Source organism: Salmo salar, chromosome ssa07 (assembly GCF_905237065.1).
Source record: "Salmo salar chromosome ssa07, Ssal_v3.1, whole genome shotgun sequence".
NCBI lineage: Eukaryota > Metazoa > Chordata > Actinopteri > Salmoniformes > Salmonidae > Salmo > Salmo salar.
In genome coordinates, this window is record NC_059448.1 from 66,541,475 (window position 1) to 66,554,785 (window position 13,311).

At 49.2% G+C, this 13,311-nt stretch overlaps 1 protein-coding gene and 1 long non-coding RNA gene across 3 annotated transcripts in view; both read left to right on the forward strand.

The window, feature by feature from the left end:
• Window positions 1-8,294: 8,294 nt before the first annotated feature.
• LOC123743821 (uncharacterized) lies at window positions 8,295-9,839 on the forward strand. 2 transcript variants are annotated; one of them, XR_006770706.1, is made up of 2 exons: window positions 8,295-8,387; window positions 9,668-9,839. It is a non-coding gene; the product is annotated as an uncharacterized lncRNA (long non-coding RNA). The 2 variants fall into 2 exon arrangements; XR_006770705.1 differs by having other exon boundaries at window positions 8,323-8,418.
• A 382-nt stretch (window positions 9,840-10,221) lies between these two features.
• The window catches only part of LOC106596512 (calcium-independent phospholipase A2-gamma), a 32,106-nt gene continuing 29,016 nt past the window's right edge, over window positions 10,222-13,311 (forward strand). Inside the window, 5 exon segments of the mRNA XM_045722538.1 lie at window positions 10,222-10,809; window positions 10,874-10,939; window positions 11,144-11,293; window positions 11,488-11,734; window positions 12,583-12,754. Of these exon segments, the coding sequence (XP_045578494.1) occupies window positions 10,222-10,809; window positions 10,874-10,939; window positions 11,144-11,293; window positions 11,488-11,734; window positions 12,583-12,754 (1,223 nt within the window).

A 13,311-nucleotide genomic window follows, 5' to 3' on the forward strand; every position in this document is an offset into this window, starting at 1 on the left:
TACAGTACTTATCAGCAGGAAGGCACATATCTGAAAGGATGTATTGAATATTGAAGCTGAGATTTGTGTCTAGCAGTTTGCAGAGCCTTCTGAGTGTTACTGTGTGCTGAGTGCTGTTATTCATTATCCACAACCTTTCCACACCATGACTGTCTCCCAAATGGCACCCCATTCCCAACATAGTGCACTACTTTAGACCCTATGGGCCCTGGTCAAAAGTAGTGCACTATATAGGGAATAGGGTGCCATTTGGGATGCACACCACATCATGCTAGAATAAAAGGCTGTTTTGCTTCAGTGTGAGGACACACTGACACTGTTTATGGCGCTGTTAAGTACCACATAATAGTATTTTCCAACTATACAACTGCATATCTATTATGCAGTTCATGCCACCCGTTCATGCCACCCGTCCATGCCACCCACCCATGCCACCCGTCCATGCCACCCGTCTATGCCACCTGTCCATGCCACCCACCCATGCCACCCGTCCATGCCACCCGTCTATGCCACCCACCCATGCCACCCGTCTATGCCACCCGTCCATGCCACCCACCCATGCCACCCGTCCATGCCACCCGTCTATGCCACCCGTCCATGCCACCCGTCTATGCCACCCACCCATGCCACCCGTCTATGCCCCCCGTCATGCCACCCATCTATGCCAACCGTCCATGCCACCCGTCCATCAATCAATCAAATTTATTTATTTATAAAGCCCTTTTTACATCAGCCGATGTCACATAGTGCTGTACAGAAACCCAGCCTAAAACCCCAAACAGCAAGCAATGCAGATGTAGAAGCACGGTGGCTAGGAAAAACTCCCTAGAAAGGCTGGAACCTAGGAAGAAACCTAGAGAGGAACCAGGCTCTGAGGGGAGGCTAGCCCTCTTCTGGCTGTGCCGGGTGGAGATTATAACAGAACATGGCCAAGATGTTCAAACGTTCATAGGGTCAAATAATAATAATTACAGTGGTTGTCGAGGGTTCAACAGGTCAGCACCTCAGGAGTAAATGTCAGTTGGCTTTTCATAGCCGATCATTCATGCCACCAGTAATGCCACCCATCATGCCACCTATCCATGCCACCCATCATGCTCAGTGACAGAGAGCAATATGATCAGGGCAACATACATACAGACGTAATGTGCATACATTAGTGATGCTCTAAAGCTTGCTGTCGTAAAGCAAGTCAGAAATAGACCCTTTTAGATTATTCATCCAGTGTTTATTACGTTTCCATTGCTGCATCTTCTGTCTTCAGATATCAACTTTTACACAGCATGTACTCTATGCCTAAAATATATATATATAGTTTTTGTTTCCCAATGGCTCTTAGCTACACTGCTATATACTTTAAATGAATCTGGAGTGGTGCAGTAAAGCTGTATCTAGCTACGGTATACAGTAGATCTGAGCTACATTAGCCACTTTGAAATGATTCTGGAGTGACGCTGTAACACCACTTAGCAATAACTGCAATTTTGTCTTCTATGATCCCTTGGGATTCCCAATATCCCCACTCGGTGTGATTCATCTTTAGGTTGTGAAGCATCGTGCACTGTGTACGATAGACTTTAAAATGAATCTGGAGTCATACAGTAAATGAGTGTAATTGACTTCTATATGACCTCATGGGATTCTCTATATCCTCAGTCTCTGTGTGAATCATCTATCGGTTCCAAACATCTGACCATCTCACTCTGAGTCTTGTTTACCCCTATCATCAACCTTACCTATACGGTTCCAAACATCTGACCATCTCACTCTGAGTCTTGTTTACCCCTATCATCAACCTTACCTATACGGTTCCAAACATCTGACCATCTCACTCTGAGTCTTGTTTACTCCTATCATCATCCTTACCTATACGGTTCCAAACATCTGACCATCTCACTCTGAGTCTTGTTTACCCCTATCATCAACCTTACCTATACGGTTCCAAACATCTGACCATCTCACTCTGTGTCTTGTTTACCCCTATCATCATCCTTACCTATACGGTTCCAGGGAGCACGGTGCAAGACCCGGTTGCTATGGGGACTTGTCATGGTTAAGAGCGAAGGGCAACTTGAATTGGATTGCGCCACTAATATATGGAATTATCTGCTGCCCTTCATAGAAAGGAACATAATTTCAACAACGTTTACTATTGAGTCAGTTCAGAGCACTGTGACAGGAATCTGGATACAGTGTATAATCAGAGAATGCTTTTCTTCTATGGATGATAGAACAATATTGACATATGACATAATAATGACATATGACATAATAATGGGTTTGCTTCTGCTGTATGTTTTTGATTATCTCTATTAAAACTGTTATTACTGTTTGAATGGAACAAAGGGGAAGGGGTTTTGCTATAAAACATCCATACATACACAAACACAAAAATGTAATTGTGTTTAATTTTGGCAGCTAGGATCAACAGGAGTATCCAGCAGCACTGTGCCTCTGTGGGTTGTTACTGTGCTTCTCCAGCAGCACTGTGCCTCTGTGGGTTGTTACTGTGCTTCTCCAGCAGCACTGTGCCTCTGTGGGTTGTTACTGTGCTCCTCCAGCAGCACTGTGCCTCTGTGGGTTGTTACTGTGCTCTTCCAACAGCACTGTGCCTCTGTGGGTTGTTACTGTGCTCTTCCAGCAGCACTGTGCCTCTGTGGGTTGTTACTGTGCGTCTCCAGCAGCATTGTGCCTCAGTGGGTTGTTACTGTGCTCCTCCAGCAGCACTGTACCTCTGTGGGTTGTTACTGTGCTCTTCCAGCAGCACTGTGCCTCTGTGGGTTGTTGCTGTGCTTCTCCAGCAGCACTGTGCCTCTGTGGGTTGTTACTGTGCTCCTCCAGCAGCACTGTGCCTCTGTGGGTTGTTACTGTGCTCGCATGTTATTACACGCTGTACCAGAGAGTCATTTATTCAACTGGTCTATGCCCACTACTGGTGAAGCAGGCGTACTGTTTGTGTCATGTAATAGGGTGGAAATCCAATAAACACGTTGAGAACTCTATGGCCCTTTAGAGCGGGCACAGGGAACCGGCACAGGCACAGGAACAGACACAGGAACAGGAACAGACACAGGAACAGACACATGAACAGACACATGAACAGGAACAGACACAGGAACAGGAACAGACACAGGAACAGACACAGGAACAGGAACAGACACAGGAACAGGAACAGACACAGGAACAGACACAGGAACAGACACAGGAACAGACACAGGAACAGGAACAGGAACAGACACAGGAACAGACACAGGAACAGGAACAGGAACAGACACAGGAACAGACACAGGAACAGGAACAGACACGGGAACAGACACAGGAACAGACACAGGAACAGGCACAGCAACAGGCACAGACACAGGAACAGGCACAGGAACAGACACATGAACAGGAACAGACACAGGAACAGACACAGGAACAGACACGGGAACAGGCACAGGAACAGGCACAGGAACAGACACAGACACAGGAACAGACACAGGAACAGGCACAGACACAGGAACAGACACATGAACAGACACAGGAACCGGCACAGGCACAGGAACAGACACAGGAACAGACACATGAACAGAAACAGACACAGGAACAGACACGGGAACAGACACAGACACAGGAACAGGCACAGACACAGGAACAGACACATGAACAGACACAGGAACAGACACAGGAACAGACACAGGAACAGGAACAGACACAGGAACAGACACAGGAACAGGCACAGACACAGGAACAGAAACAGACACAGGAACAGACACGGGAACAGACACAGGAACAGACACAGGAACAGACACAGGAACAGGCACAGACACAGGAACAGAAACAGACACAGGAACAGACACGGGAACAGACACAGGAACAGGAACAGGAACAGACACGGGAACAGACACGGGAACAGACACAGACACAGGAACAGACACGGGAACAGACACAGACACAGGAACAGACACAGGAACAGACACAGGAACAGGCACAGACACAGGAACAGGCACAGACACAGGAACAGACACAGGAACAGAAACAGACACAGGAACAGACACAGGAACAGGCACAGACACAGGAACAGGCACAGACACAGGAACAGACACAGACACAGACACAGGAACAGACACAGGAACAGACACATGAACAGGCAACAGACACAGGAACAGACACAGGAACAGACACAGACACAGGAACAGACACAGGAACAGACACAGACGAACAGACACAGGAACAGACACAGACACAGGAACAGACACAGGAACAGACACAGGAACAGGAACAGACACAGGAACAGACACAGGAACAGACACAGGAACAGGCACAGACACAGGAACAGGCACAGGAACAGACACAGGAACAGGAACAGACACAGGAACAGACACAGGAACAGACACATGAACAGGCACAGACACGGGAACAGGAACAGACACAGGAACAGGAACAGACACAGGAACAGACACAGGAACAGACACAGACACAGGAACAGACACGGGAACAGACACAGACACAGGAACAGACACAGGAACAGGCACAGACACAGGAACAGACACAGGAACAGGCACAGACACAGGAACAGGCACAGACACAGGAACAGACACAGGAACAGAAACAGACACAGGAACAGACACAGGAACAGACACAGGAACAGGCACAGACACAGGAACAGGCACAGACACAGGAACAGACACAGGCACAGACACAGGAACAGACACAGGAACAGACACATGAACAGGCACAGACACGGGAACAGGAACAGACACAGGAACAGACACAGGAACAGACACAGGAACAGGCACAGGAACAGACACAGGAACAGACACAGGAACAGGAACAGACACAGGAACAGGCACAGGAACAGGCACAGACACAGACACAGGAACAGGCCATGCACAGACACAGGAACAGGCACAGACACAGGAACAGACACAGGAACAGGCACAGACACAGGAACAGGCACAGACACAGGAACAGGAACAGACACAGGAACAGACACGGGAACAGACACAGGAACAGACACATGAACAGACACAGGAACCGGCACAGGCACAGGAACAGACACAGGAACAGACACATGAACAGAAACAGACACAGGAACAGACACGGGAACAGACACAGACACAGGAACAGACACAGGAACAGGCACAGACACAGGAACAGACACATGAACAGACACAGGAACAGACACAGGAACAGACACAGGAACAGGAACAGACACAGGAACAGACACAGGAACAGGCACAGACACAGGAACAGAAACAGACACAGGAAACACAGGAACAGACACAGGAACAGACACAGGAACAGACACAGGACACAGGAACAGACACAGGAACAGACACAGACACAGGAACAGACACAGGAACAGACACAGGAACAGGCACAGACACAGGAACAGGCACAGACACAGGAACAGACACAGGAACAGAAACAGACACAGGAACAGACACAGGAACAGGCACAGACACAGGAACAGGCACAGACACAGGAACAGACACAGACACAGACACAGGAACAGACACAGGAACAGACACATGAACAGGCACAGACACGGGAACAGGAACAGACACAGGAACAGACACAGGAACAGACACAGGAACAGGCACAGACACAGGAACAGGCACAGGAACAGACACAGGAACAGGAACAGACACAGGAACAGACACAGGAACAGACACATGAACAGGCACAGACACGGGAACAGGAACAGACACAGGAACAGGAACAGACACAGGAACAGACACAGACACAGGAACAGACACGGGAACAGACACAGACACAGGAACAGACACAGGAACAGGCACAGACACAGGAACAGACACAGGAACAGGCACAGACACAGGAACAGGCACAGACACAGGAACAGACACAGGAACAGAAACAGACACAGGAACAGACACAGGAACAGACACAGGAACAGGCACAGACACAGGAACAGGCACAGACACAGGAACAGACACAGGCACAGACACAGGAACAGACACAGGAACAGACACATGAACAGGCACAGACACGGGAACAGGAACAGACACAGGAACAGACACAGGAACAGACACAGGAACAGGCACAGACACAGGAACAGGCACAGGAACAGACACAGGAACAGGAACAGACACAGGAACAGGCACAGGAACAGGCACAGACACAGACACAGGAACAGGCACATGCACAGACACAGGAACAGGCACAGACACAGGAACAGGCACAGGAACAGGCACAGACACAGGAACAGGCACAGACACAGGAACAGGCACAGACACAGGAACAGGAACAGACACAGGAACAGACACGGGAACAGACACAGACACGGGAACAGACACAGGAACAGGCACAGGAACAGGCACAGACACAGGAACAGACACAGGCACAGACACAGGAACAGACACAGACACAGGCACAGACACAGGAACAGACACAGGAACAGACACATGAACAGGCACAGACACGGGAACAGGAACAGACACAGGAACAGACACAGGAACAGGCACAGACACAGGAACAGGCACAGGAACAGACACAGGAACAGACACATGAACAGGCACAGACACGGGAACAGGAACAGACACAGGAACAGACACAGGCACAGACACAGGAACAGGCACAGACACAGGAACAGGCACAGGAACAGACACAGGAACAGGAACAGACACAGGAACAGACACGGGAACAGACACAGACACAGGAACAGACACGGGAACAGACACAGGAACAGACACGGGAACAGACACAGGAACAGGCACAGGAACAGGCACAGACACAGGAACAGGCACAGACACAGACACAGGAACAGGCACAGACACTGGAACAGACACAGGAACAGACACAGGAACAGACACAGGAACAGGAACAGACACAGGAACAGGCACAGGAACAGGCACAGACACAGACACAGGAACAGGCACATGCACAGACACAGGAACAGGCACAGACACAGGAACAGGCACAGGAACAGGCACAGACACAGGCACAGACACAGGAACAGGCACAGGAACAGACACAGGAACAGGAACAGACACAGGAACAGACACGGGAACAGACACAGACACAGGAACAGACACGGGAACAGACACAGGAACAGGCACAGGAACAGACACAGGAACAGGCACAGACACAGACACAGGAACAGACACAGGAACAGGAACAGACACTGGAACAGACACAGGAACAGACACAGACACAGGAACAGGCACAGGCACAGGAACAGACACAGGAACAGACACAGGAACAGACACAGGAACAGGAACAGACACAGGAACAGACACAGACACAGGAACAGACACAGGAACAGGCACAGGCACAGACACAGGAACAGGCACAGACACAGGAACAGGCACAGACACAGGAACAGGAACAGGCACAGGAACAGGCACAGACACAGGAACAGACACAGGAACAGGCACAGGCACAGACACAGGAACAGGCACAGACACAGGAACAGGCACAGACACAGGAACAGGAACAGGCACGGACACAGGAACAGGCACAGACACAGGAACAGGCACAGACACAGGAACAGGAACAGGCACAGGAACAGACACAGGAACAGGTTCCATTTGGGACACATCCAGACAGTGGTTTTACATTGAGGTTTGAGAGAATTCGTGGGCACCCCATTGTGAGATTTGAATGGACCTTGTCCAATTACCTTTGTTGAAATCATAGAAAACAATGTTCCTCCCAACCATGTTGTATCAAGATAAGAGACAGGCAAAAACCACTGAGCTCATTTGACATTTGCACACCTTCATGACGTTTCACACTGCATGTTGTTGAATGAGACTGCACGGAAGAATCCATAGTAGAGATAGATAAATCCTCAATGGGATGATCAATGAATGATCTCTAAATCATCCATATTTAATTTGCATCACATGTTGATATTGTATTTTATCAATTGAACAATCCTCCTCTTGTGATTGGGTTAACAACAAAAATAATAATGTTATTGCTAAGCCATTAGCTACTTTCGGTGGTGGGCTGTATGTGGCAATGCCGCTCTCCATGATGCTGGAATGTTGTAGATTACAATCGGATGCACACTCCATCTAGATTTTATCAAATCATTAGTTCATACTCAAATTGGTGAAATAAACATTTGTGCCAAACATAAATAATACAAATGAGTCATGCGGAATGATTTTTCGCCTATTTAAATTCAATGAAATACTGTAGCTGTTCCAGAATGAAATCTAATGATTCACACAGGGAGGATGATCTCACATAAAATGCTGCCCTCTAGTGTTAGAGAGCAGTCAATGCATGCCCTCTCGTGGTTGGTGGTTAGCGGTTGACGTGCCTATGAAACAGCCAATCGAGAAGCAGAGCACCGTAACGTGATCTATTGTATATTTACACATTTCCTGTTTTCCTAAGCGAGCAGATCTGTCAATGAAACGCTGATTATTCTGGTAATTTCCTTGGATGACATGTTACATTTGTGTAGGTTTTATCATAATTTACAAAACACCTTTTGAAATGGGCTGTCGTAAACTCAATGATGATTAGCGAGCTGATGCTGCATTGCTAGTTAGCTAACCCAGCGTAGCAGGCGTAAAATACATTAACGTTAGGTACTAGCTGCTGGGTTGTATCGCTAGTTAGCAAGCTAAGCTAGCTAGCAAAAAACGACCGAGTTGTTGTAAAACAAATATCTATGCTGATATGTTTTTTTCCAACTCTTCACAGTGAAGGCAGTGGTCCCTTTATTGATACAAGTCCATGTAAAGACTCGTGTGTTCCCCTTTGGCCTGGATATGTGCTCGCTAGGTAACGTTAGGTGTCTCGAGATGAATATTCGCCACAGAAACGTTAGCAATGTAAACATTGGAATGGACAGCTAAAAGTCTACAGTATTCTGGAGCAACGTTTTGCTCTCGATTACGTCTTTCAACCACTTCTCCCTGAACCTCGTTTGCCCTGGCCTGTGTGTCAGCCTGTTCGACTCCACTAGAAAGTACACCTCCACGGGCAAAGTCTGAGGTTTGATCTTGGAAATCACAATGACAAAGTAGACACAGGCAGTCGCCTTGGGGATCGGGGTGCGTCGGGTGGGGATGCTCCATTGTGCCCGGTAGTGGTACTGTTTGTGAAACTCGTGATCCGTCTCCTGGAGGAATACTAGGCTAAAAAGCCAGCTGGTGTGCACCTCCCATGTGTGGATGTACTCCTCGATTCGCAGTTTCCCCAGTTCAATTGTAAAGTCCTTGCAAGTGATCCATTCGATGTTTCTAAACTCGTATTCGGTGGAGTCTTCCACCTCTTGCTGGTGGCCGAGGGCACCGCGTGCGTTCTCCAGTACATTTTTCACGATTTCAGATGCTCTCAAGCTTAGGTTTGATGAAGGCCGCTCATCCATCTTGTTTCTCTTCGTATATCAAAACTTACTTTGAGAAAGTATTTGGAAACCCGTAGATATCATAAGTTTACTACACTGGAAAACGAATGTTGTTGTTTTGAAGGGTTTCCATGGCTACCATGGAACAGAAGGAACATCCGGGTAATTGATAGGGTTTGAATGGCCAACCAGTGCTATCTATTTTTTTTGTGTGGGCCAATACCTTTGTTCATTCTAATGAGGGGCTGTTTCGCTCCATTGTGGTTTTACTTTAGACTAAATGGTATGTTTATTTAGCTAGATTTTGCACAAAGTCCTCTGACATCCATTAGCTTTCTTTCTCGGATATTCTAGGAGGCAGCTTCATTCCTAGATGACCTGTGCTGGACCAGAGCCAAGAGGACTGACCCAGTCTCCAGAGCTTGTCCTAACTGAACACAGACCACACAAGTGAAGGAGATGACCCATCAAGGCCTATTCCTGTATCAGCACTGGCACAAGCAAAGGCTGTAGTCCAGTCATACCATTTGAACTATCTCCTGTCTCTGGTGTGAGCTGACGCATGTCGCGGATCAGGAGCACGCTCAACACTGTTACTAAAGCAGTAAGCGGCAGCGACCTCCTCTCCAAGATATCCCGCCTTAAGCCCAGTGCCGCAGCCGCCCATGCAGAGAAGGTACCGGCCGAAGCGGAGCCTCCGACTCCAACCCCGGCAGCTAGTGACGCTTCAGCTGCTGCAATAGCCATGAAGCCACAAGAGCAGGACCAGACAGTAGGACAGAACAATGGAGAGGAGGGGAAGGAGAAGGAGAATCAGGCTTTAGAGAAACCCTTCATGGCCAACGTCAAGCCCAAACATAGCCTCGCTCGCGTCAGTGGCTATATCCACCGCTAGCTCCTCGTCAGCCATGGCCAAGCAGACGTTACAGCTGTTTCAACCAGAGGCCCTGTCCACCAACATGGACGAGACATACAGCACCCTGTCTCAACATGTCAACGACTACTTCGGGAGTAGTAGTAGTCTATCAACAGGAGATGACAAGAAGCCTCACCATCTAAATGACCATGCTCAAGCATCCACGTCCTCCAAGCCTGCTCTCAATCAACGCTACCGGAGTACTAAGAGGGGGGACCACATCCCCGGTTCAGTACCTGTGGCAGCTGAGACCAAGGCTATCCAGGGCGAGGCTGCTACCCCACCACCGACTCCTCCCCTGGAGGAGGTTAGCCCAACCTCGGGGGTTCCCACCCGAGAGAGCCCTGCCACAGACAGTACTTCCTCTGACCCAGTCACCCATACCTCCACTCCTACCCCCACCCTAACACCCTCTAAAAAAGGGGGGTTTGGGCGGTATCTGTCCGACCCTCGCCCCAATGTTCAGGCATTCTTTGGCAGCTACATAGCACCCTTGGTACCTAGTAAGTTCAGAGCTGACCCCAAGAGCGTCACAGCAGCAGTTAAAGAGAAGACCTCTGAGAAGACCATGGAGGAGGCTGTGAGGATGCCTGGAGAGAAGAAGACCACTGAGGTGGCTATGAGGAAGCCTGGAGAGAAGATAGAGACTGAGGAGGAGAAGAACGCTGAAGAGGGGGGCCAAGAAACTACTGCTGAGCCAGAGAGAGAAGGTACTGAAACTGATTCATATACATTAATGATTCTCTGCCATGTGAATGAATTAAAATGAACTTTTAATACCCTGTCAGTTTGAAGTTCATGTTCAATGATCTGGGACAGAGGGAAAACATTACACACAATGCTTACCTTATATCTAATTTTGATATTCATTTTTAAAAAGGATCCTGGATATGTTCTGTGCCCTCCCATCCCAGATCATAGCCCGGGTGAGTATGGACAACAGGACCAGAGCCTTGGTGCAGGGCATCCAGAAAGCCACAGACATGAATATCCACACCAGCCGTGTGGAGGAGCTTAGCCTACATCTACTGGAGTACCCTGAGACACGCGGCGTGGCCGTCAAGGTGTGGGGCTGTTTTTGGAGACAATGTCAACTTCAATCCTTGTAGATATACTGTGGGTATATTTACATTCATATAGCAGAAGCTCTCATAGACCAACTTCCAATCAGTGCAATCAACTAAGGTAGGTACATGTAGAAGTGTGTGAATTTGCTGAAGTGAACCTCCACCTGTCTCCCTTACCCCCCCCCCCCCAGGAGAGGGTGATCCCGTGCCTGTTGCGTCTGAGGCAGACCAGAGACCCCAGGCTCCAGGCTGCAGTGAGAGAGGCCCTGGCCCTGGTGGGATACACAGACCCTGTGAAGGGCCAGGGTATACGGATCCTGGCCATCGATGGAGGGGGGACCAGGGGACTGGTAGCCCTGCAGACCCTACACAAACTGCAGACCCTGACGGGCAAACCCATCTACCAGTTGTTTGACTACATCTGTGGGGTCAGCACAGGTAGGCTGTTTCACCATGCTGTGTTTTCTACAACACTACTAGAGCTGGTTTCCCAGACAGATCAGGCCTAGTCCTGGCAACATAACCCATTGAGCATTCTTTTTAGGCCAAGACTAGGTTTCATGTATGTCTGAGAAACCAGTCACCTATGTTTAATGAAAGGCACTATACAGTCCAGTCTTAAAATCAAAAAGTCAGGGCCTCCCAAGTGGCGCAGCACTTGAGGCGTCATTACAGACCGGCCATGACTGGGAGACCCATGAGGCGACGCACAATTGGCCCAGCGTCGTCCGGTTTAGGGGAGGGTTTGGGCCGGCCGGGATGTCCTTGTCCCATCGCGCTCTAGCGACTCCTGTGGCGGGCTGGGAGCATGCACGCTGACACGGTCGCCAGCTGTACGGTGTTTCCTCTGACACGTTGGTGAGGTTGGCTTCCGGGTTAAGCGAGCTGTGCGTCAAGAAGCAGTATGGCTTGGCGGGGGCGTGTTTCGGAGGACGCATGGCTCTCAACCTTCGTCTCTCCCAAGTCCGTACTGGAGTTGTCGCGATGGGACAAGACTGTAACTACCAATTGGATATCACGACATTGGGGAGAATAATTTAAAAAAGTAAATCTGAAAGTCCTGTTTGGCACGTGGCATCCTAACACGATGAACCCCTACCTAACACGATGAACCCCTACCTAACACGATGAACCCCTACCTAACACGATGAACCCCTACCTAACACGATGAACCCCTACCTAACACGATGAACCCCTACCTAACACGATGAACCCCTACCTAACACGATGAACCCCTACCTAACACGATGAACCCCTACCTAACACGATGAACCCCTACCTCGCAGGTGCGATCCTGGCCTTCATGTTGGGGGTGTTCCAGATTCCTCTGGATGATTGTGAGGAACTCTACAGGAAGCTGGGTTCTGATGTGTTCAAACAGAACGTCATCGTGGGAACCGTCAAGATGGGCTGGAGCCACGCCTTCTACGACAGCCAGATCTGGGAGAACATCCTCAAGTGAGTACAGTACCCTGCTGCTCCGTCTAGGATACTGTCATGTCAGTACCCTGCTGCTCCGTCTAGGATACTGTCATGTCAGTACCCTGCTGCTCCGTCTAGTATACTGTCATGTCAGTACCCTGCTGTTCCGTCTAGTATACTGTCATGTCAGTACCCTGCTGCTCCGTCTAGTATACTGTCATGTCAGTACCCTGCTGCTCCGTCTAGTATACTGTCATGTCAGTACCCTGCTGCTCCGTCTAGTATACTGTCATGTCAGTACCCTGCTGCTCCGTCTAGTATACTGTCATGTCAGTACCCTGCTGCTCCGTCTAGTATACTGTCATGTCAGTACCCTGCTGCTCCGTCTAGGATACTGTCATGTCAGTACCCTGCTGTTCCGTCTAGTATACTGTCATGTCAGTACCCTGCTGCTCCGTCTAGTATACTGTCATGTCAGTACCCTGCTGCTCCGTCTAGTATACTGTCATGTCAGTACCCTGCTGCTCCGTCTAGTATACTGTCATGTCAGTACCCTGCTGCTCCGTCTAGTATACTGTCATGTCAGTACCCTG